This window comes from Pseudonaja textilis, chromosome 2 (assembly GCF_049901715.1).
Source record: "Pseudonaja textilis isolate UNSWEBS1 chromosome 2, rPseTex1.2, whole genome shotgun sequence".
Lineage (NCBI taxonomy): Eukaryota > Metazoa > Chordata > Lepidosauria > Squamata > Elapidae > Pseudonaja > Pseudonaja textilis.
This window is the reverse complement of record NC_141991.1, coordinates 107,722,349-107,747,077: the sequence shown is the minus strand read 5'-3', so window position 1 is coordinate 107,747,077 and position 24,729 is coordinate 107,722,349. Positions and strand designations below refer to the sequence as shown.

The window sequence follows — 24,729 nt, the reverse complement described above, 5'->3', positions numbered from 1 at the left end:
ATGCAACAGTCCTCTGACATCTAAATCAAGGGTCAGAGAAAGCTTTCTCATTCCTGTTAACTAACAATGACAGTCCTAAGTGTTACATATATTCCAGCCCTTCACAACCTGATGCTCCCCAACTGTTGAGGAAACTGCAGTTTCCTATCTTCTACTAGGCCAGGGAAAATTATGCTCACTGAAGTGCCAAGATAACTGGATGATGTGAAGTTGGGGGAAGTGTATGCATGGACTGTACTGCTAAACGCTAATAATTCTTAAATTCAACTTTGTATTTTCAAACAATTTTTTCTTCATTCAGTGTTCTTTTTTTATTATTCCAAAGTCCTGGAACACAAAGTGTGATTCGTGGCAGATTTTTTAAAAGACAAGCAAAGCCAGAAGTGGACTATTTGCAGAGCGCTCAGTCAACATCCTCCTCTTCTGGAGAGCAGAATGAAATGTAGGCAATCTATTCTTTTCCCTTCTCCTTTTAAGAATGCAACATGACATTTTGGCATCTTTCTCTAACTGTGTGCTTGGAACACACACACACACACACACACAGATTTTATTTAACAGTGTTTGTTACAAAGCTATAGAGCAGAGGATCTTTGCTCAGATTGCCTTTTAGAAGATACAAAATTGTTCATGTGCTCTAAACACAAACAAAATTAGGAATCAGAATAGAAAGGCTTTGCTCGACCTTCCGGGAGGGCAAAAATGGCCTCCCTGGGCTCTGGAGGCTCTCTGGGACCCGTTTCCAGCCTTCCCGAACTTCGGGGAGGCCCATTTTTTGCCCTCCCTGAGCCTCCATGCATGCCCTGCCCTTACCTGCATCCAAAACGGGCTGCATGGTTCTCCTGGCGGGGGGCGCAGGGCCAGCCAGGAGTGGGATTTGGGGTTCTCCAAACTGCAGAATCTTAGCTAGAGGATCTTCTGAACTCCTGCAAACCCCCAGCAGCCCACCCCTGAACAAAACATAACACTACAGAAGGCTGCCATAGTTCATTCATAAAATACATTGTCTAGACCAGGGGTAGGGAAATTTGGCTCTTTTATCACTTACGGACTTCAACTCCCAGAATTCCTGAGTGAGCCATAAAAGGTTCCCCATCCCTGGCCTACTGGTTTTTCAGTTGTGAGGGAAATCAATTTTTGACTTGAATGGGACTGTTTAATATACAAATGTAGGACATATTCTTTATATGGGACTGTTTAATATACAAGTGTAGGACATATAAAGGACATATAAAGAATATGTCCTATATTTGTATATTAAACAGTCCCATTCAAGTCAAAAATTGATTTTCCCCACAACTGAAAAACCAGTAGGCCAGGGATGAGGAATCTTTTATGGCTCACTCAGAAATTATGGGAGTTGAAGTCCATAAGTGATAAAAGAGCCAAGTTTCCCTACCCCTGGTCTAGACGGAATGGGGGGGTATTCTCTACAGAACAGATTAAACTGATCTTAGAACATTAAAAACTTTATTTGCTGTTTTTGAATGCTTGATTCCATGGCCAGATTCTACAGCAAAATCAGTTCCATTTGAATCGACGCTGTCCATAAAGGCCAATTGGTGACTATACTCAAAACTAAACTGCAGTATGTTAGTTAAATGTATCTCTAAACTCAACAGTGCAAGCAAGGATCAATTCCATGCCCCATGCTAATGAAGCTAACAATCTATCACACATTATTCAGGAATTCAGCCCAAAAGTTCTCTTACCATTGGAGTCCATGGGAAGGAGATTAACAGCATTGAGTACTTCAATATACAGTTTCTGTTCTGAGTGACGGTAAAAAGCTTTGATAGTCACAGCACCATATTTTTCAGGAGTGGCCGCTTCCTAAGCGAAGAACAACCAGAAAAACTGTCAGGGAAAATGGTGACGTGCTGTCAAAGATGATAAAAGCCAAAGTATTAAGGAAGCCAGAAGATAAACAATCCCAAATCAGAAAGTCTCATACCATTGCATTGTACAGTTTTAAAACGCATATTGCCTGTTCCTAAATCATGTTCAAAATAATTAAACTGCATCATTTCTCATATTCACATGATTGATCATTGGGTGTAAAATGAGGACCCAAATTGTTAGGGGCAATATACTGACTCTGTAAACAGCTTAGAGAGTACTGTAAGTCTATTACTGTTACTATTATCATATTAAACAGGAGCTAGGATAGGCCTCACCTGCTGCTGGATTCGAGCAATGAAATACTTTTCAATAAGTTTTCTGGTGGTAGAGGAGCAAAGATCCAACTCTTTCTCCAGAGCCTATGAGAGAAATGAGTTTCAGTAGAAATACTAGGCTATGAATAAAATAAGTAATACATGACTAAGAGAGAGAAATAAAAACGGATGCTTTCCCAGGTAAGAAATGTTGCTACACCAGACACTTTTGCCACTGTAATCTTGTTTGTCCAATGTCAGGCCATACACAAAGTTTCGGCTGAATGTGATTTGCCATTGCCTCCTTCCTAGGGCTGAGAAAGAATGACTGGCCCAAGGTCATCCAGCTGGCTTTATCCCTTCAAGGCGAGATTAGAATTTACAGTCTCCCTGTCTCTAGCCTGATGTCTTAACTACTACACCAGACAGATGTTCTATTAGTTAAAGTAGTGTTTATTAAATTATTTTCATATAATAAAACTTTGGGGGTTTGATGAACAAACTGAAACTTCCTGAAAAGGTCAGTGAGACGAAGAGTTTGGGAACCCGGATCTAGAGCCATTTTATCAGCATGTTTATGTTTAACCTCAGAGTGAAGTGAATGCTTTTGCCCAATGATTTTGATAATTTCAATCAACAGCTATAGGGAGACAGTACAAATGACCTTCCTGCTCCATCCACAGAAGATTATTACCTCTGCCGTAACACTGTATAAAATGAAGTAGCATCTTTAAAATGCACAAAAGCTTTCACTTCATGTGAAGTGGACTAGATCCATAGTTTGAACAGTAGAGACAAGGCAGCACATATGATGGCACAACACGCGTGGGCAACTTTTGTGTAAGCCAGAATCTGCATATTTTTTTAAAAACTGTCTGGCTAACAGATGCAGTATTTGTGGCCCTTGTTATGTGAGTGAGCAGGGAATATATGGGATGCTCATGCAGGGGTTTTGTATGCAAAGGTAAGTTGATGCAGGAATGTTTTTTATGCAGGAATGCTTTTTAAATGTATTTAGATGTGTAGAGTCAACATTTGGGCAGGCCTAGAATACCTGTTGCTCCGAGGTTTTTCTGTAAAACAGGCTAGCACAGCATGTGGCTGGCCAAGCAGCCCTAAATGCTTCACTTTTTCTTAAAAGTAATAAATTCATTACCATAAGTTTCTGGTTTAAAAGGCACACTGCAGAACACCTTCAAGTCTCATCACTTCTGCCAATTCTAAGGTTGCCCCTCTTTCATTAGCCACCTAACAGCTGATTGGCATGCCAGCTATTACTGTGAGAGCCACAAGAATTTTTAAATTTATTGATGTGGCTCCTTCCCCTTTCCAAGTTGTACAGGCTTGTTATAAGGGTAGCAAAGGTTGCAGTAGCTTACTATAAAAGCTGGTGTGTGAAGGGCATCTTTGGATAGTCCACAGCCTTCTCCATGAAAGCAAAATTCCAAGCTCTGTGGGAGAGATGGAGAGAAAGAGAGAAAGCAGCAGGACGTTGGAGCACAGCATAAGTCATGCTCTTCCTACTTGATTTCACTTTACATCCCTAAGTACCTGGAGAGCAAACTGAAATTTCCTAAAGTAGTCCAATTTTCCAACTTGTTGTTTTGTAGCATCTTTTAGCAAGTCCAAGGTATGATTCCACAGAAGCTCCAGAAGACTGTTTGGGAAGAAACAAAAGAAGTAGAGATGTACGACAGATTATTAGACAAGGCATTTTTACTAAGATTAAGCAAAGCCTAGTACATTTGGCCCTGGGGCTGGACTGAAGCTGCTCAAATTAAGGATGAGTGGATTATAAATTTAACTTTTTCTCCATTTCTAATCTGTCTAAATTGTTTTATCTTCATTGCATTTTTAAGTTCCATTAAGTTCTTGCCCCATTTGAGCCATTTTCTTTATTTGGTGTTGAGAAATGTATAATTTTGGGAGGATATATTTCTCCAAATATATGATTTTGTTTGCAATTCTATCTACCAGAAATGAGTACAGATTTTGCAACCAGTGTTCTCATTTCTGCTTCACATTTTCACAATTAAATTGCACTGCAAAATTTAGAAAAGAATGACTTTAGAAAGATAGCTTACTTACAGTGTGGATTGTTTCAAACATGTGATATCAAAAGTTTGTATTAAAAAACTATAGTAATTAAATTATATCCCTCCTTCCTAATTCACTCCCATTGATCCACCTATATTCTAACACACACACACAATCTCAAGAAGGATTAGTTGGGGAAAATATATACTAAGGAAGATAAGGCAGCAAACCAATTCAGTTTGCCAAGTTTCTAATTTCCAGAGGTTTAAGAAAAATTCCATAGGAAGACAACATAAAAAAAAACAAAAGGCTGATATTAAAAATAAAACATGAAGATGTTTAGTGGGCCATGAAAGAGCATCAATTATTCTAAACTCGGAGGGAAAATAACAACAGCCCACAGAATAAGGGAAATTAATATTCAAAGGACAAATAAGACGCCAGTACTTTGTTTTAACCATTAACAATATTTATACCTCTCTTTTCCTTTGTTCCATTCAAAGCAAATACTAGTACCTAGCCAACTTCTGCTCTTCTCAGAAAGCCAAACAGGGCTAAGACATGGTTAGTAGTTGTCCCTTTCAATAGGACACCATCAGGACATACCATGGCTTTAGAGGACACTGAGAATTTACACAGAAGAATTCAAAAGCTCTATTTTAATTAAAGACTTTATTGAATTCAAAGAATGCCCAACTCCCAACAATTCTGGGTGACTGATACTGTAAACTAGAAGAAGGAACCAGAGAAAGAAAAGGAAAGAAAACATAGATCCAAAGACATTGGTATTGTTGCCAAGGGCTGATTACCAAGAGCTGGACTCAACTCAAGGAAGCCCTATGTCTTTTCCATTTTTTGCCTAATTTTGTTTCTCATGCCCATCGCATCCTAAAAAGCCCCGGAGACAAGGATGCATATATAAAGAAGAGAACTTGTCAGAACATGTGGAAAACAATCTATGTAGACACAATTAATGCCTTCTTCATCTAGAATGGTTTTGGGATCCTACCACTGATTTCCTAATAAACTACCTATGAATTTAGAAACCAAGCACAGAGTTCTGTTGTTGTTTTTCCCCTCTTATCCTTCGATCCTGACAAAATCCTAGGCTATTCCTCCTGATTTTACCTTGATTTTCACCAACTGATTCTTTCATATGTTGGGTGCGCTCATTTGTTATGGTTTGTTCAGATGCCTTCCTTCTCCCTTTTCCCAAGCACTTGTTAGTTTTGAATGGTAGACAAATTACACCAAATTGTGGCTTAAGAGAGACAAGAGCCTTGCTCTTCTTTTGCAGATGCCCTAGGTAGTACCAACTCCGATCCCTAATTCATAGCATGGCAAGACCTTTCTGCAAAAGCCATTTTCCTCCTTTTGTAACTCCTTATCCTGACTTTACCTGTTAAAATTCTCCTGGACAAGGTTCATGTTTAGATACTGAAGCTCGTGCTCCAAGAATCTCATTAAAGGCGTGATGCACTAGAAGAGGCAGAAAAAGATCCACAAAAATTAAGTGATAGGAAATAACATTTATCAGCTATGACACTAAATTATTACATATGAAACTTTTAAGGAGCATCGCACAAGAAATACAAAAGGCTTGCTGCAGGTGAATATAACATTGCCAGCATGACATTTTAAGTTGATTTTATGCTGATTACTGACCCAAATTCATCCAAGATGCTTTCAGATCAAGATATTTTGTTGTGCAGTTATCCTGTTATAAAAGTCTATAGAATTCGGTGGAAACCGTGAACAAATATTTTTAAACAATTTTTAAATAGTTGTAGTGTAGAACACTAACTGTTTAATTCCTTTTCACAAACTCATGTGGAATACAAGTTTCCCCAAGTCTGGATTCTTATCTGTGCATTACCAGGTTCTGCCCCATATCTAACCTGATTCAAAGCTGGGAAGATAAAAGAGGAAAATATGGGATGTCTTAACAATAATATTTTATGGAGAGTTAAAGAACAGAAAAGTACATACAGTATTGAATAACATATTGGTTAATGTTATGACTTTTTGTGAATCGCCCTAAAATAGTTAAAAAGGAACAAATCAAGAGGGAAAAAGTGATACATACAGCATTTAGCGAGCAATTAAATACTCACATCCTCTGGGTTATCAGGGTCACTGCAAACAGACAGTTGCTGGATGTGTTGGGCAATTCTAGCATCCATCTGTCAAAAAAGAACCCCACATGCTTTTGATGCCATTAAGGGGAAACACAATACTGTATAAATATTAAAAGTGTTAAGCCATTCATATCTATATCACTTCAGGCATTCCACACTGCATCTTAATAGATTTTTGTGGGAACAATCTAAAACTGGGCCTTTCATATTTCACACTATCCACACATTTAAACTCCTTGAACATTCAAGATAGTAGATATGCGTTTTCTCTCTGTTCTGCCCAATGCCATTGTCACACATCACATATACCGTTACAGACAGAATTTCTTCTACAGAATTGACTTCCATGTACAACAGGCTGGTGAATTTAGCCACTTGCATAAAGCATTCTAGTACAGATCATCCTCGGATTACAATCACAACTGAGCCCAAAATTTCTGTTGCTAAGCAAGTTGGTTGTTAAGTGAGTTTTGCTCCATTTTGTGAGGGTTTTTTTTCTTGCCACAGTTGTTCAGCAAATCACTGCAGCTGTTCAGTGAATCATACAGTCATTTGGCGAATCTGGCTTCCCCCATTGACTTTGCTTGTCCAAAAGTAGCTGGGAAAGTTACAAACAGGGATTGCCTGACTCTGAGACACTGCAACTGTCATAAATATGTTTAGTTTGATCACGTGACCATGTGTTCTGACCCACGCCCTTTTCCAACAAATCAAACACAATCCAAAGGAAACAGAAACTTTGTAATGCCTCTGCAAAATAATTAGCTGTGATAAGCACAAGCCTTGCCAAACTGTGAGACTTGCCAAACTCAGGATACTGGAATGTCCACAAGGCTGGAGTTTCAAAATGTTTTTGCCTTCTGCAAAGTATGTTCGTTTCACAGGTGGCTTTTATCTTCTTGAAGGAGTGGCCATTACTTTGCAGCCTTACTCCTGAGTCACCCGTGCTGCTGCAGCTGCTCTTTCTTACAAGCAATCCTGTGCGCACGTGCACTTGGCACAGGCTCCTCCAGAACTTCCTCATCACTGCTGCCAGCCCCCACAATCTCAGCAGTCTATTCCCTAATGGTCTTGGCCCCTCATCTGAGTCCTCGCTCTCCTCAGCCATCCGCATCTGATGCTGGCTAACCCCAACACCATGGGGATGCTGCCATAAGTGTCATAAATGTGATAAATTACTTTTTTCAGTGTGGTTGTAACTTCTAAAGGTCACTGAACAAATGGTTATAGGTCAAGGACTACCTTTAGTGTAAAGCCTAATGATCTGTAATGGGTAAAGGATAGAATGGAATAAGGTAAGAAAGGACATCATTGGCTAATTGTCTTCTTGAATTTAGCATGCAGAGAACACTAACAATGACTAGCTCTGGCCAGTAAACCTCCCCCCACCCCACCCCCGAAGCAATCCTGTTGTTTTCTTTTTTTACAAGTGCCTTTGGTTTTGACACAGTTGTTTTTCCCACAGTCTGTCATTCCAATTTCACTGACAACCCCCCCCTCCCCCCACTTCTCAGAGGCATAAGAACTCTGTGAATTCGGTCTCTGAAGAGCCAGAAGTTCCCTATATGAAGCAGCCCAAATAAATGTGGGATGACACTTGGCCCCTGGACTTTTGCTGTTCTAGTCACGCTCTTCCCCTGACCCTTTTCTGCCGCTGGACCAAGCCTGTGAGGTTACTTTGGTCACCAGAGTCTGCACCACTCCTCGGATCTCATTGTTGAGGCAGGAAACAGAAGCCTGAAGCTGTTGATGGAGCGTGTGCTGGATCTGCTCTGAGGTAATGACAGGTCCGGTGTTCTGTTCCAAGCCTGCCCAGTTTAGCTGTTTGGGCAACTTCAGAATCATCATCCGGAGCTGCTCAATGTTGTTCACCACCACACAGAGCTGTAGGATGGGAGGAAAGTAGAATGAAGTCATTCCTTGTGTTCAACCTTGTTGCTCGCGCCCAAAATCTGGCTCAACCACTTACCCTGTTTGCTGCTTGTCCTGCCTCAGTTTGATTGGAAGATAATTCCTCTGCCCTTGCTTTGATCATCTGACAGTACATCAGAGCAATTTTACACATGTCCTAAGAAGTCAGAAAAGAGAAAATTGTCACTGATCAGTCAATTCCGTAGGTAGGCTTCACTGCATCCTCCAAGGACATTGGACTGTCTACAATGGGTCAAGCACAGCTGAGTCTTCTGTAAGTTCAGTTCAGAAGTTCTAATCTTCTAATGCTGCAATTCCAACAGAGTCTTTTTTCTCTCTAAGAAAACAAATTTGCCTTTTGTTCTTCAGTGAAAAAGGAAAAAAAAGTGAAGGACAAAAAACATAACTGTTTGTTGTTACTTGATTGGCACATCCCTTGAATATATTAAGAATCTTTAATTAAATTTAATTCCAATTATCTCTTCCCTGTGCAATACATATTCCCTGGAAGGAAGACATATTACTAATATTTTAGAAGATTTTGAGCACAATCATAATATTTGGTAGAATAATACATTTTTTTGAAAGCATGGTAAAAGGCATATTAATGAGATCTGGGTTGCAAAACCAATTTTTCCTTCTTGCTAATATTTAATAGTCCTGCCCACTCTGCTGGCTCTTGTGAGTCAAGCATAAATAACTGAAGAGAAGCAATTCTGTAAATAACTCAACTCTGTACCATGAAAAGTTTTGTAGGTAAAAACCTATGCTTTGAAATGCACCCAGAACAGCAGTGGGATCCTACCTACTCCACTACTGGTTTGGTGATCACGTGCACATCCCCTAATGCAGCTTTCCACACACCAGCTGAGGTTCTGCAGCGACAGTCAGCTGAAGGATAAAGAAGAGAAAAGCGCAGGGACAGGTGTGAGGGCCGATCTTGCGCTTTTATCTTCTTTCTCCTCTCAGCTGATCCTCACTTTTTTTTCTCCTCTCAGCTGATCGTAGGATGCTTTTTTTACTACCGTTTCGGCTGAACTGGTCCGAAACGATAGCATACCACCACTGACCCAGAAGCCTTTGTGAGAGCCAACACCACAAAGTAGTGGTGTTACAGGGTCATACTCAATTACACCCATAACTACTTCTGGCATTGTATTTAGGAAGAGCTATAAATCCCAAGAAGTTTTCAAAAGCAACCCTATATAGAAAGTTAGCACACACCCCCTCCTAGAATAATGAAGTATTTTGAGAAATATTTAAAAAGGCAGAATATTGTATTTTCCCTAAAGGAGAAACTTGTTTCTAAAGACAGAAACTCAGAGCCTCAGCTCTCTGCCCCAAGTAGAAACTAAGGAGCCAACTTTTAAAAATGCAGATTTGATAACCTATTCAAGACAGGATATTCTGAACAAAGGTAGGATTAGTCCTCAGCCACAATAGGAATTGCCCAACAAGCCCCTTCATTGCATCAGCACACTTCAACCAAACTTTACTTCAAGACAAATATGACCCCACATGGCTCCATGGGAGTCTGACAGCAGCCAATAGAATACATGCTCTTACACCGAAACAAGAAGCTCAAGTTCAAAGCCCAGGGAAGGTATAAAATCCCCTCACTCTCCATTCCATGTGGTCAGCTGTCCAGGACCTCAAACTCATGTGGTCCTGTTCCTTAGTAAACCATCTTTCCAATCAGCCTCCATGTTTCCAGTGTCTTTCTCCCCGCTTGGAACTGAACCAGATGGATATTTCTTCCAACACCTACATATAGCATATTGCAGTAATTTGGAGAAGAGATGACCTTGAATTTAATGGTGTAAGTGATCATGAACTTACACTGGTCACTTGTAAATTGTAAGTGTAAGTAACCAATGTAAGTGACCATGAATAAGGCTTCCCAATCCAGGAAGAGGTGCAATTGGCACACAACTTGGATTTCTGCAAAGGTTCTCCTAATCACGGATTTAATCTGTTCTTCAGACACATTGAGAGTCCAGAAGTTGCTCCAATTGCAACCAGTTCCATCCAGAGGTGGTATTCAGCAGGTTCTGACCAGTTCTGGAGAACCGGTAGTGGAACTTTTGAGTAGTTCAGAGAACCAGCAAATACCACCTCTGACTGGAGATTTTCCCCTTCCCCTGGCACGCCCTCCAAGACACACCCACAAAACTAGTAGTAAAAAAATTTGAATCCCACCACTGGTTCCATCCCATCCAGAAATAATGAGGGCAACTATCACGGAAGCTGATTTTTACACTGAATTTTCTTTAAACCATTGTAGATTTAATAAAAAGTGGGACAGAAGTGACTTCTGGTACAGATTAGAATGATCTGAGCTTCCTTATTCTTACACATACCTCGACAAATTTCACCATGATCATAAAGGCCTCCTCAGGATCAGGCCAATCCAGCTGTTGCCATGTCTTCACCATCTGAGCATAGCAAGTGGATAGGTCAACAATGGATGTACTGTGTTTATTCAATTCTCCCAGTGGTGTCAACTTAATAGAAATGAAACCAAGGATTCAGATTATTAGAGTCAGAATTTAATCTGGAAAGTTACAGAATGAGCATTTGGCTTCGGTTGGAGTTTTTTGGACACTGAATATCCTAAACAGACAATGGGATTTTAACACCTGAATTTTCTTTCTTCCAATTACTTGACCCAAGACATCCTATCTACAATTTGCTCAGTACATGGAGCGATCAGACTTTTGGGCTGTTTTGTTTTGTTTTTAGAAATAACGCATAGCAACTCTGTGCAGAGATGCCTGAAAGGGTAACATCTCTGCTGCAAAGACCTCCAAGTATGTTCATGTATGCATTTTCATCAGTAATAAGAACTTCCAAAATGGTGTTGTGGAAGTGTGATGGAGGTTTGCTGGAAGTGTGTGTGGAAGTGTGTTGAAAAAAGTGAAATTGATAGCACCACCACTAGATGGATTTGCAACTGGCTGGCAAACCATACTCAACAAGTAGTCCTTAAAGGTCTAAGTCTACATGGAGGAAAGTAAGCAGTGGGGTGCCACAAGGTTCCGTTTTAGGCCCAGTACTCTTCAATATCTTCATTAACGACTTAGATGAGGGAATAGAAGGGAAACTTACCAAATTTGCAGATGATACTAAGCTGGCAGGAATAGCTAATACCCAAGAAGATAGGCTCAAAATCCAGATGGATCTTGACAGACTAGAACACTGGGCCGTGTCTAACAAAATGAAATTCAATATAGAGAAAAGCAAAGTCCTACACTTAGGCAAGAAAAACCAAAAGTACACATACAGACTGGGTGAAGCCAGGCTCAATAGCAGTAACTGTGAGAGGGATCTTGGAGTCTCAGTGGACAACCAGCTAAATATGAGCCAGCAGTGTGCAGCAGCAGCCAAAAAAGCTAATGCAATCCTAAATTGTATTAACAGAGGGATACAGTCAAGATCAAGGGAAGTACTAATACCACTCTATAAAGCCTTAGTAAAACCACACCTAGAGTACTGCATCCAGTTTTGCTCACCACATTATAAAAAAGATATTGAGACTCTAGAAAAAGTACAGAGAAGAGCAACCAGGATGATTAGGGGACTGGAGGCTAAAACATACAACGAACGGTTGCAGGAACTGGGCTTGGCTAGTCTAGTAAGAGAAGGACCAGGGGAGACATGATAGCAGTCTTCCAATATTTGAGGGGCTGCCACAGGGAGGAAGGGGTCAAGCTATTTTCTAAAGCGCCTGTAGGCCAGACAAGGAATAATGGATGGAAACTGAACAAGGAGAGATTTAACCTGGAAACAAGGAGAAACTTTCTGACAAAAAAGAGAACAATCAACCAATGGAACAGCTTGCCCTCGGAAGTTGTGGGAGCGCCATCACTTGAGACTTTCAAGAAGAGATTGGACTGCCATCTTTCAGAAATGGTGTAGGGTCTCCCGCTTGGGTGGGGGGTTGGACTAGATGACCTACAAGGTCTCTTCCAACTCTGATTATCTTATCTGTTATCAGTTGTAGATCCCAAAGTGTCCTAGCCCAAAGCCAGCATCATTTGTTTTCTTCTCAGTGGAATTTCAATGGGAAGAAAAAGGTCAAGAAAATAAATTTTCTAGACATTCTAGAAAATGTCATTTCTGGCTCCTTGTCTCTTTCTCTTTCTTATATCCTGCATTGCCATTGTTAAAGTTGTGCATTTTGTCTTGTTCCCAGCATCTTAAGATTTCTCTTTGCATATTTTTACCTTCTACTAATATATACTGTATTAAACAACATGCCATCTTTTCTGTTGTCATTTGAAAAATCTCAAGGCAAAAGAATAGAAACAGTAATTGACAATTATCTGAGTTGAACAATATTATTTTAAAATATCTCATAAGAATGAACATCAGTTTGCTTAACCAAAGTAGCATTGTGTCTTTTTCTGAACAACACAGGCATCATGAAAGCATTATAACATTGTTAGCTTGAGCTACCTATGTGAACACAGCAACTAGTTGAAAGGACCTGATATAAACTCAATGGATCTTACATGGATCTGATGTAAGCTCAAATTGCTGAATTCATTGCTGGATAATTACTCAGATTCAGATATTTCCATAATTGCCAACCACAGGTGTAAGATTGGATTAAGACATGTTAGCAAATCATTCATATCATATACCTGCTTATCTGCAAAAATTATACACATAATGTAATTCACAACTTTTGTTTGTTAATCCATAGACAGAATTAAGTGATGATAGTATCAGGGACTGCTATGAAGGTGCTACATAATATACATCAATGATTAAATGTATGAAGGTAGAAAAACTTTATCCACGAAAAACAGGGAAGGAAAAACAATTGAGTAATGCTTTCCTTTCTGGGTGGGGATTACCTGGTCCACTTGGATGGCTCTTTGGGTCCTTTCTAGAGCTATTGTGTAGGTCTTCTGTAGCCACAAGGGGATGGCTTCTATAAACCATAGATGGAAACCAGTCAATGCAAGTGGTGTATCCCTGGAAATAGGTAACACAAGTGGTTTGTAACTAATGAAAAACTGTTATTTCCCAAACATTCAACTTAGTTTTTCTCTAGAGGATATTTTTTGTTGTGTTAACCAATCACAAATTTGTCTCAACAAATCCGCATGGGGTTATAAAGAGTCAACAATTCATCTACAGAAGAGTTCACACAACATGCTAAACAAGAGCTGTGGTTAGAATGCAGTTACTGCAGGCTACTTCTGCTGACTGCCGGCTGCCTGCAATTTGGCAGATCGAATCTCACCAGGCTCAGGATGGACTCAGCCTTCCATCCATCTGAGGTGGGTAAAATGAGGAGCCAGATTGTTGGGGGCAATAGGCTGACTCTGTAAACTGCTTAGAGAGGGCTGTGAAGAACTGTGAAGCAATATATAAGTCTAAGTGCTATTGCTATTTGCTTGTTTAATAATATTCTACCGAATGAATCATACTTAGGCTATACAGCACACTATGCTTAAACGGGGCTTGCAAATCATGCTAACTCAGGGGTGTCAAACTCGCGGCATCAAGGTGGCTTCACATGATGTATTCTGACTTTTTTCCCCTTTGCTAAACCAGTCCATAGGCCGCAAGTTTGACAGCCCTGCACTAACTCAAATCCAAACAAACCCATTTTGTCAGTGAAGCATGCAAATCAAGCCACAGTTTTGGCACTGAGTTTTCAATGATAACAATACATTATAATCTCAAAACAACAACCATAATGTATAAAACAGCCTAAAGACTGAAGGCAAAGTGTTGTCCTCTGCAGAGATAAGCACCTGCTGCACACAAAATCCTTCATGTTATAAAAGTCCTTCATGCTGAGATAAAGTTGGAAAAGGCTCTCTGCTGTTAATTGGGACATGCCACTGTCAATCTTGCTCAGCTGCTCTTTGACATAACAAGAAACCTACAGGAGCATAAAAAAGACACAATGGATCAGGTTTTTGGACTGGACATTATGCATTTTGGGTTGATACACTGAAACTGAATCAGAAAGATCCCATTAGTTGGTCCTGGATAGAAATCTACAAAAACTGGCTCAGGAACTAGATTCATCATCAAAGTGAAACTGATGAATCCTCACCACTGATTAGAGTAGCTAATTCAAAGATGAATTCCTGTTCTTTTCCTCACTCTGGGGGTACTCCAGATATATAGAATTGACATCTAGAATTCTCCAGCCAATATAATCATTCCCGAGAATTCTGTAAGCTGCACATCTGGACGGCACTATTGGAGAAAGCTGCCTTAGAAATTCTGAAGTAATTGGCTTATTCTTTCACTAGTGCAGCTTGCAGAATTCTCAGGAATGATTATATTGGCTGGAGAGTTCTAGATGCCAAGTCTATATTTCCCCTATATGCTCTTCTGCCTTGCTGTAGTATATAAGCCTGAGGTCCTCTTTGACACAAAGAGGTGAAACAGCTACTCACCAGTTCCTGCATTTTAAGATATGCAATTGAGAAGAGATCTAGTCTCATGGTGCTGTATTGGAGGAAGAAAGAGAAAGACACAATCAGAAATTTGCTACTAGGTTTATCATTATGTATTAAAGCTAACGGCACTAATTTAAATGATGCATCCACATATAACAGATCAGTATCTGCAATGAGTTATAAATACCGGGGGGGATGAGTCTGCCTACCAAGATGAGGTGGACCGGTTGCTTTCGTGGTGTGGAAACAATAACTTGGTCCTCAAGACCAATAAGACCAAGGAAATTTTAAGTTTCGGGGTGTTACCATAAAAGACGACCTGACTTGGGGTGCTCACATTGCAGCACTGGTCAAAAGGGCCCAGCAGAGATTATACTACCTGAGACTTCTCAGAAAACAACAGCTGAATGAAAAACTGCTGATGACTTTCTACCGCTACACCATAGAGAGTATCTTAATTTACTGCACCTCTGTACGGTTTGCCAATTGCACAGTGGCAGATAGGAAAGCACTCCAGAGGGTTAATGTCATTGCCCAGAAGATCATTGGTTGCTCTATCCCCTCTTTGGAAAAACTTTATAGCTCCCACCGCCTTAAGAAAGTTCAAAAAATTCTCAAAGATCCATCTCATCCTGGGAACCCTTTTTTTGAACTATGACCATATGGCAGACGGTACAGAATAATAAAGACAAGGACAAATAGGCTGAAAAACAGCTTCTATCCCAGGGCAGTAGCTCTTTTGAATTCTACTGTATCGTGCAGCGTTGGTGTGGTGTCGGGGGTTCAATGTATGGAGTGTGAAGGATGTGTGTTTGTGTTTATTTTCATGGTCATGATTGCACTGAGGATGGTGTTTGATTTTATTGTACGAGGTGCAATGACAATAAACTAAACTAAACTAAACCAGAGGCAATCCAGAACCAGCATTCTCAGTATTGTTAGCTGAATTCTCATAATTGGCCACAAGGAAGTCAATTAGGAGGTTGAACCTTTGACTTGTTGACAAGCCTGTTTGGGAAGATAAAAGGAGACCTAGAGGTTTATTTTCTCAATGCCAGCATTAAAATAATCCACCCATAAAAAATAGTTGCTGAGCAGGGAAATAGAGTGACATAAGTCTCTAAACAACCACAAGAATATTTCTAGTACAGTCAATACTGCACAGAGCTCTGACCTAACTAGTTTTATTATTCCTTTCTTTCTTCAAGCCAACAGGCACAGGTATTAAAATGTGCATTCATTTAACTGAAATGCACAACACCCAAATCCTCTGGGAAGAAAATGCTATCATTATGGAATGTCGTACTTGCTAAGCTTGTGATCTTATCACTTCTGTGATCTGGGCTCCACCCCTCACTTTGGTAGCAAGACTCTGTGGCCTTAGAAGCTACATAAACATTTGAAGAAACAGTTTGCGACCAATTGGCTAAAGCTGAGAAAGAGGGAAAAACTTCCTTCAGAGACTTGCCTGATGAAATATTTGTTCCAGGTTTTGTGACACTCTTGGAGATCTGCATTCACCTCCTGAAGAAGACAGACCAGAGCTTTGCCACATTCCTCCATTGTCTGTGGAGAGGGAAAAGAGAAACAGGGGTAGAGATCTAGCATGAGCTTGGTTTCTCCCCAAAACCAAGACGCTTTCAAACGAATGAACTTCTCCTAGATTTCCACACTATTCCTCCTGGGCAAGAGGCTGTTTCACTCTTCTGCCACTTGTTCCTATGTTGCCATTGCTCATTGCCATTGTTCTTAGTGGTAGAGAAGCTGGCTTAATTTACTCAGTGCAGTCTTGAGGAGTACAAATTGATTTTCCGTGTGACAGAATGGCCTGGTCCAAAAATGGAGTTCTCAATTTCAGCTGACATCATTTTGACGTAACTTCAAGCTTCATGTTCTGAGAAAAGTAGGAAGAGCAAGAATACTAAAAGCTATCAGGAGACTTAAATGGCAAGGGAGGGTGGTGGTTAGAGCCTAAAATTACCTGGTCCTCTTCTAATTAAGTGAGCAAGAAATGCTATTGTGGGTCTTCAGCCAAACCTTTTCTCTGTTATTGGCATTAGGACTTATATACTATTCCACATACAAGGGACTGATATTCTAATTAGCGTTTTGTTCTTTTGTAACACAGTGCTGTAAAATAAAGCTTCCATCATTTACTCTGCAGAGTTGCATTTCAACCAACTGTTAAAACGGCTACAGTTTTTCTCCCCTTTTCGTGAGAATCTAGAGTTCAGGACTACTAAGTATACTTCATAGTTCTAGAAAAGATCTATGCAGTTGCATGTTCATGATAACATGTGCTCAAGTGCATTTATGAGAGGGACACAAGTACAGTTATGTCCTGATTTTGACAAACTTAATTCCTTATCTAAAGTCAAGCTACAGCAGCCATATCTGTGTGTTTGGGAGGAAAATGTTTTTGTGGTCTTTATCCAAAATTGTTGTACAGATTAATACGATTGCACAGATACAAGATATAATACAGGAGCATTTTTTCCTGGCTGGGTTAGCAGATGTTTTGCAAATGCTAATGATATGCCCTTTTAGAATCAATAGGAAACACAATTCAACAACCTCTAGAAGATTCTAACATAAAATTTACTAGAATGTAACATACCTTTACCATTGGCTTCAAGTGTTGCTTCTTTATGTAAAACCACTCTGCTGTTCCAGTCTGAGAAAATAGGGAAGAGAATAAGTTATACAATAGCCCTCCCTAGATCTTCAGAGCATTTTGTGAAATATAATCTGTAGATGAAGAAAAATAGAACACTGCATTTCTCCATAAAGAGAACCATGTGTAAATTCAGGTTGTGGATTTTGACAAAGAAACAAAATTAAAACAGATTCTTTTTACCCGTCCCTTCAAGATCTCATAAGCACTAAGATCAAAACTGTAGGCCTGAGAAAAGATAGCACAAAGGTAACAAGATGGCTTTGTACCTTAAGGGCCTGTACTACCATTTCTTCAAGATCAGGAGTCGAAGTACAAAGTTCTTTGAAGGCTTTCATTTTACACATTTGGACCAAAACCCTGTGAAGATGAAAAATCATGGCTGAAATCCAATGCACTTCAGAGAAAAGTTTTATTTCTCTTTTCTATGTCCCACATGCAAGACATGCCATCACTTTTCTTTTAATCAGTCTCAAATGCAAAGTTCCTGACTTCATTCCCTAACAGTATGGTAGGGAGAACTGAGAAGAAAAAAATATCTAAAGACCCCAACATTTGTTGATGAACAGCATAGAACAGGGGTGTCAAACTCACAGTATCACGGTGGCATCACATGACGAATCAAGACTTTTTCCACCTTCGCTAAACCAGGCGGGGGCAGGGCTAGCACATGATGCATCCGACCCGCGGACTGTGACTTTGACACCCCTGGCATAGAACAATACTAAGAAATATCAGTGTCCCTCTATAAAGTAGTTTTCTATGTTCCTATTGACCCCAACATTGTTGTTCAATCCCTTTCTTTAGGATATATTATAAAGAGATCAAACAGCAGCCTGATTTCCAGTGACAACAGAGACCAAACTAAGAAACTAATGACATGTAGGCCAGGACTACTTTTATTGTAATAACTACAGTAACAGAATCTTCAAAGTTTGGCTGTAGTTCCTCCCTCCCTTACTTTATATTCGTGTAAACTTGGATGGGTTTATCTGAGAGATTTTCTCAAGTTATTTTCTTTATCTGGGCTCAAGATTCTCTTATCTGACATTGCTTGCCTAGTTGCAGTTTTTCCTCCTATCCTTCAAGGCCATTCCCTCTGCCCTCTAGTTCAGGGGTCTCCAACTTGGCAACTTTAAGACTTGTGGGCTTTGCTGGCTGAAGAATTCTGGGAGTTGAAGTTCACAAGTCATAAAGTTGCTAAGGTTGGAGATCCCTGTTCTAGCTAACTTCATTATAATAGGTCTCATTTTTTCTGTAGGAAACACTTTCAGGAAGTGCTGTGGAGAGGTTTTTGCTCTACTTCTTATGTGCTTCAGGCCTCTCTCTTTTCCTGATGCTTTTTATGCTCAAGGAGAGATCAGGCTCTTTCTCTTTTTATCTTCTAGTCTCACAGAACTGGCAGAACTAGCGAACACATATTTTAGGGTGGTTCTTGGAAGACAGAGATCACCAAACCTGACCTTCATACAGACAAAACAGAAATACCATTCATTGGAAGACTGCTAATATGACTGGAGGTTTAAAACTGATCTTGCATAGAATACCAAAATCCAGACAAATAAGACTGATGCTATTTTTGTTTCATGTTTCTTTTCACTGTTTCCATTCATATAATAAAAACAAAAGAAAAAAAATAGCCTCTGTAGGGGTCTTGACAGGTGCCAAGGGATGCATATGTTTCTGTCTCTTGGTGCTATTTGGGTGAATCATGGCATAAATTACAAGCTTTCAATTCATGAAAGCTTCTATTGTATCATAATAAATGCATTAGGCTTACAGATTCTTAGGTGTTATGTGAAGGAAATATAGGATCAGTATATTGAATGATTCATGATTTATGTCCACTTAATTAAACAGTAATGCTACTGAGAGAATATCCATGTTTGAAAAATGTTGGTAGTTTTCCTTCTGACTATGTGCATCCCAGAAGATTTCTGATAGCTCACCTGAGCAGTGACTGCAGCCTCTGTGTAGATTTGGGTGAGGTGAGTGGGAAGATAATCCGGAACCTTTGAAGAAGAGAAATCCCATAGTTCAGTAAGGACTGGAAAGATTCTGCCAATTCAGCTGTCTGCAGGAAGTAATCAACATGCAATAGATGTAAGAAGACTTAGTCCTGCTTGGTAATATCTGGATCATTTCAAGATCATGATCTACCAACATTATGCTAAGAGAGGTGTATTTCAATCCACTTTATTGGATAGGTGTTGTAAAACTATATAACCCACCTAATGGATAAATGTCTGATGTTGGAACCAAATATGTTTTTAGCTGGACCAGAATGTTCCATCAGCCCTATAGTTCCACAGCTCTTCCTTTCTTACCTGCTCAGATCGTAATCGGCCTTGAATCCACTGATACTCTATGCTGGTAATCTGATGGAGTAGGCAGCTGCTATTGAACTCCAAGAACTGATACAGCTTGCTGTAAGCCAGCCAGTGCCTATGTTAACAAGGGAAGGAAAGCAGCATTAAATGCCAGAAGAAAAACCTGCAAAAAATACAATTAGAAACAAAAAGAACCTCACATTAAGTGACCTAACCAAACTATATACCGGTAGATTAGGATATAGTTTGGATTGGCTGGTTTTGCCAGTTTGCTGGGAAACATTTATTGGTTTATATGCATACTACAGAAAGAGAAGTTAAAAACGGCAGAAATTGTAGCATGCAGTTCTTGGCAAAGTCTACTGCAGAATCATGTTCAATAGGCAGGGATGTAGTAATGAATCAAAGAAATCCCAGCTGAAAAAGAAAAGTCAAAATTATTGAATTCATGAATGGAATTCTAGGGAGAGTACTGAACCCTGGTCTCATGGCATGCCTGCACATTTTAATATAATTAAAACACTCTCAGACAATAGAAAAGAACCTTCACAACTTTTTTTTAAAGAGAGAGACAGAAAGTGCCAGGAATTTTTGTTTTCCAGAATGTTGCTTTGAACAGAAACATGCAGAAGATATTTACGCCAAGTCTTGGTGGAAATCTGAAATGTCTTTCTGAGTAGCGTGTAGATACAGGACAGTACTAGCATGTTTGCTTAACTCTCCATCCCAGGAAGTGCTGCCAGCCTGCAGTGAAAGAGAACAATGAACAACTCTCTGTGATATCAGATGGGAGGAAATACAGCATATCCATTACTTCACAGTTTTGCAAATAACAATTACCTGTATTATGTTCAGGTCTTTCTTTCTTCTGAATGCAATTCCCATTTACCTAGCATTTTAATTGACTAAACAGTTAATGGCTCCACTTCAGCTTGGAGGAAATTATCAAGTGGATGAAATTGAGGGATGCTGATCAAGTTTACATGTGCTAGACAGCTGAGAGGAGTGACTGATATTTCAGTGGAATGGGAGAAGATTCAGTTTCGTAGGATATGGATAGGCTAGTATAATAGGCAGAAATGAATGGGATGCAACTTAAGAGGTAGAAGTGTAAAATCTGGCATCTCTACAGGTAAAATGAAAGGCACAGGCATAGGATAGGAAAGAACTGGATTGGCAGTATTGCAGTTAAATATAAGTCAGCAGTTTGAGGCAACTACTATGCGTTAACAGGAGATTAGACATGAGTTTACAGGATGTAATTCACTCTACACTGATTCCACTTGGAATAGTATGTCCAGTACTCTGAACCAAAAAGGATAATGACAAACAGGAGTAAATTCAGAGGACAGTGACTCAAACAATGAAGGGTCTGGAACCAAGCCCTATGAGGAACAGGAAAAGGATCGGAATATATTTAGCCTACAGAAAAGATAACTAACAGGGATATATGACAGGAATAATCTGTTGTCCCCAAAAAAGGTAGTAAACTTATTTTTTTCCCAAGGGGGCAGATCCAGAACAAGGATCTGGGTGTAATTAGCACACAGAAGAAATCCCTTAAATGAGACATGAAAGATATTTTCAAATAACTTAAGTGTTGACACAGTAGAAGTGGCTTTATTTTCCTTACTTCCCCAGAAAACAGGACTAGAACCAACAGGTTAAAACTACAAGGGAAGTAGATTCAAGCTACAAATGCCTATTGGAATGAGTGCTCAGTCAGCGGAGCAGACTGCCACATGAAATGGAGAATTCTCATTCTCTGAAGGCCTTTTTACAAAGGGTGGATGGTCATCTGTTAGAAATGTCCTAGTGGAACTTGCATTAAGCAACATGTTGTGCTAGATAGTTTATAAGATACCTTCCAACTCTGAATCTATGGTTTCAAAAATAGTAGAGCAACTAATACATGCCCCTGTATAAAAGCAATTTAATCACTCTCAAAAAAGCAATTTGGATTCAAATAGGAACGATCTATCATGCCATTCCAAGACTGTAGGAATCTGTTGCCTCAGACTAAAGTTTCTTTTAGATGTATGAATCAGTTTTCAGCCCTGAAATTTTGCCATTAATCTTCTGAGATTTCAACTGGGGGCAGAGCTTGTGCTTCAAACCAAATTTGTATCTTGACTTCAAAGAAGAGCTGAAAAGAGCAAACAGGTCAGCTGAACTGACTGCAATATGGAATCCATTTGTTTTCCAGAGAACAATTGAATATATGTCACTCTGTCATAATCCACTTAGCAATTTGTTTATCTATTTACCTGGTATTGAAGAATCTCATATGAAACAATCTGCTGAAGAAGTTGCCGATGAACTTTGTAACTTGCCTGCATCTTGCTGGCTGAAGTAGCTCTCTAAAACAAACAAACAAAAAATAAACAAATAAATAAATAAACACACATATATATACACACACACTAAATAAAGACACATATATATACACACACACTAAATAAACACACATACACACACACACACACACACACACACACATACATACTGATCCAGTTTTCAAAAGATATTAGAATTTCTGCCAACTGGTTTCATCCTTACATATGCATCCATGTTCACCATTATAAAAATGGCATATCTTTGAACATTTAAGCATGCTAACAATAGATTCTTGATATGTTAGTATAAGATTTGTTATGTTTATCTTTTTACAAAACATAAGCTAAAGCAGGATACAAATCCATCAATCACCCTTTCATCCGTACAGTTTCAATATGCTCTTCAAATCATAAAATGTAATATCACAACACCAATTTAGAACATCTGACTGCCTTCTATCTTTGTGAAGAAAGAAGAAAGACCTTCTTCCCACCCAGATCACCACAAGAGGAAAAAGGTATCAGTGATAGGACAGCCTTTTCTCAAAGATTGCAGCAACTATATTGAATGGGTCTTAAAATGTTAAATGAATCAAAACTATTCAAATCAGAATTTATAAAATACACTTCCTTTACCCAATTGGAAATGGATTCCTCTTATCCCTACCTTCTTATGTACCAAAAAGAACTGCAAGTGGCAATGCCCTCGGTTGGGGTAAGTATCAGTGCGAGGTTCCAGCCTATACCAGCGATCCTCCCGACAATGCAGGTCCTACATAAGTGAAGTGAAAAATGTTAGCTCAGAAGTAATGAATAAGCACATTACTTCTTGAAAGTACCATTTCTTCATTCCTACTACGTTTCCAGGAAATGGCTCTACTTTTATCATAGAAACACAGTGTCTCAATTAATTGAGAAAGTGCTCAAATGGATCCACCTATCTTACCTCATTGTACTGTAATTAAATTTGTGCAATAATGAATCACAGGAACATTTCTTTTTCCCTCTCAATTATGCTAATGGTTGATTCATGAGAGCAGACCCTGAGAAGGTTCTGCAGAAATCTTCCTTGGTGGCAAGTATATGCTTGTGGTTTCCACCCAGGGGTGGGATTCAAATTTTTTAACAACCGGTTCTGTGGGCGTGGCTTAGTTGGTGGGCATGGCTTGGTGGTCATGTTATTGGCTGGGCGTGGCCAACTCAATATCACTCACATCGAGGCACATATCTCCTCGCCTGACCTCTCATGACTGTGGGGATGCTGCAACAGTCGTAAGTATGAAAAATGGTCATAAGTCACTTTTTTCAGTGCCGTGGTAACTTTAAATGGTCACTCCACACAAGCAAAGTGCCAGCAAAGGAGGAAAAAAAAAACTCCAGAGAAGTTCCAGAGACAGGAAGTCTAGTCCTGCCAAGAATGTAATAAGGGTTAACCAAGAGGCAGTTTCTGTAAGCAACACCAGAATGTTTCCTTCCTGCCTTCCTTACAGGATTAGGCCTGTAATTTCTTCTAACAACTGGTTCTCCAAACTGCTTAGAATGTTAACAACTGGTTGTAGTGAATAGGTGCGAACTGGTAGAAACCCACCCCCATTTCCACCCACTCCATTTTATTGCATTCCAGAGATATTGAACCAACTCCAGAATTCTGGTGGCTAGCTGGGAACTGTGGGACCTGGAATCCAAGATATCTTTATAGCAACTGGCTAGAAAGATCAATATGTTCTTGAATTAGTTTGTAGCTGGCATAGCTGCAGATCTTTATACAGCCAGTCAAGTTCTCATAAACCCTGACAGAGACTCATAAACCCACTCAGAGACCACAATAGAAATTCATGCTGAGGCCTGCAAAATAGGCCTCTTCATTATTTTTCTGATTATTCCAGAAAAATCTATAGTTCTCTTATAGCATTTTCATTAGTTCTAGTGTTTGAAAAAGGAGTCTCGGATTTAATTAGAGCAAGGTGACATATTCTTCTACCAAGTTCTTTCATGGTCACATAAAAGGTTCACATGAAATTTCAGTTAACTTTTTTATTTAATGGGATTTATGTTGCTTTCTAAGTGGAGAAGATAGACCACACATAAAGAGAGACTAATCTGCCCAAGATTGTGTGTGTGTGTGTGTGTCCCAGAATTATTCTGGCAATATGCAATATTCCCTTCCTTACCTGCAGAGGAATGACCACATTCCCCAGGAAATCATCCTGCCCTTTATTTTTCCGAGCGTCCTTAATAATTCTGAGTAGGAAAAAGGAAAACAAGGGCAAAGATGATAGAACATTTCTCATGTACCAAAGAGAAACAGAATGTGCTGCCTTATTTAAATATTTCATTTAGCCTTATCAGCTGAATTATGTAAGTAATAGATGTTCATATACAAAAAGGCTCATAATCAGCCCAAACCTCTTCAGGCCACGAAGGTCACTCAGTTCTTCCAGTTTGTGCCGTACAGGTTCAACAGCATCAAAATCCCTAGAAGAAGGCAAATAAAAATATGGCTTGATGTTCCTTTTCAAGACTTCCAGGAAACAGAAAGAAAAGGAATCAAAGCAAGAAGAGCAATGGATGGATGGATGGATGGATGGATGTGCCGTCAAGTGGGGGATGACTTTCAGAAGTCACCTAGATATACCATCTCCAAAATGATCTGTTCCCAAGCTGGTGTTTTTTCTAATAGTGGAGAAGAGCGATAGCTGGGCTCAAAATAACCTGT

The 24,729-nt window shown here is 39.6% G+C and overlaps 1 protein-coding gene and 1 long non-coding RNA gene across 7 annotated transcripts in view; one reads left to right on the top strand and one right to left on the bottom strand.

The window, feature by feature from the left end:
* Positions 1 to 24,729, bottom strand: part of UNC13D (unc-13 homolog D) — a 53,620-nt gene that overhangs the window by 8,933 nt on the left and 19,958 nt on the right. For 5 of the 6 annotated variants that reach the window (XM_026702004.2, XM_087924862.1, XM_026702001.2 and 2 more), the window contains 22 exons: positions 24,420 to 24,488; positions 24,185 to 24,254; positions 22,681 to 22,785; positions 21,945 to 22,037; positions 20,318 to 20,421; positions 19,675 to 19,792; positions 19,297 to 19,421; positions 17,617 to 17,707; positions 17,291 to 17,347; positions 16,142 to 16,239; positions 14,671 to 14,722; positions 14,014 to 14,144; positions 13,105 to 13,225; positions 10,603 to 10,746; positions 8,301 to 8,399; positions 8,009 to 8,215; positions 6,308 to 6,376; positions 5,593 to 5,672; positions 3,708 to 3,813; positions 3,536 to 3,607; positions 2,178 to 2,261; positions 1,713 to 1,833 (listed from right to left, as the gene is read on the bottom strand). In XM_026702004.2, coding sequence (XP_026557789.1) covers positions 1,713 to 1,833; positions 2,178 to 2,261; positions 3,536 to 3,607; positions 3,708 to 3,813; positions 5,593 to 5,672; positions 6,308 to 6,376; positions 8,009 to 8,215; positions 8,301 to 8,399; positions 10,603 to 10,746; positions 13,105 to 13,225; positions 14,014 to 14,144; positions 14,671 to 14,722; positions 16,142 to 16,239; positions 17,291 to 17,347; positions 17,617 to 17,707; positions 19,297 to 19,421; positions 19,675 to 19,792; positions 20,318 to 20,421; positions 21,945 to 22,037; positions 22,681 to 22,785; positions 24,185 to 24,254; positions 24,420 to 24,488 — 2,216 coding nt within the window. The remainder of the gene's footprint in view (positions 1 to 1,712; positions 1,834 to 2,177; positions 2,262 to 3,535; positions 3,608 to 3,707; positions 3,814 to 5,592; positions 5,673 to 6,307; positions 6,377 to 8,008; positions 8,216 to 8,300; positions 8,400 to 10,602; positions 10,747 to 13,104; positions 13,226 to 14,013; positions 14,145 to 14,670; positions 14,723 to 16,141; positions 16,240 to 17,290; positions 17,348 to 17,616; positions 17,708 to 19,296; positions 19,422 to 19,674; positions 19,793 to 20,317; positions 20,422 to 21,944; positions 22,038 to 22,680; positions 22,786 to 24,184; positions 24,255 to 24,419; positions 24,489 to 24,729) is intronic. The other variant, XM_087924863.1, reaches the window with a different exon arrangement.
* LOC148127000 (uncharacterized) lies at positions 331 to 2,035 on the top strand. The gene is made up of 2 exons (XR_015741803.1): positions 331 to 442; positions 1,821 to 2,035. It is a non-coding gene; the product is annotated as an uncharacterized LOC148127000 (long non-coding RNA).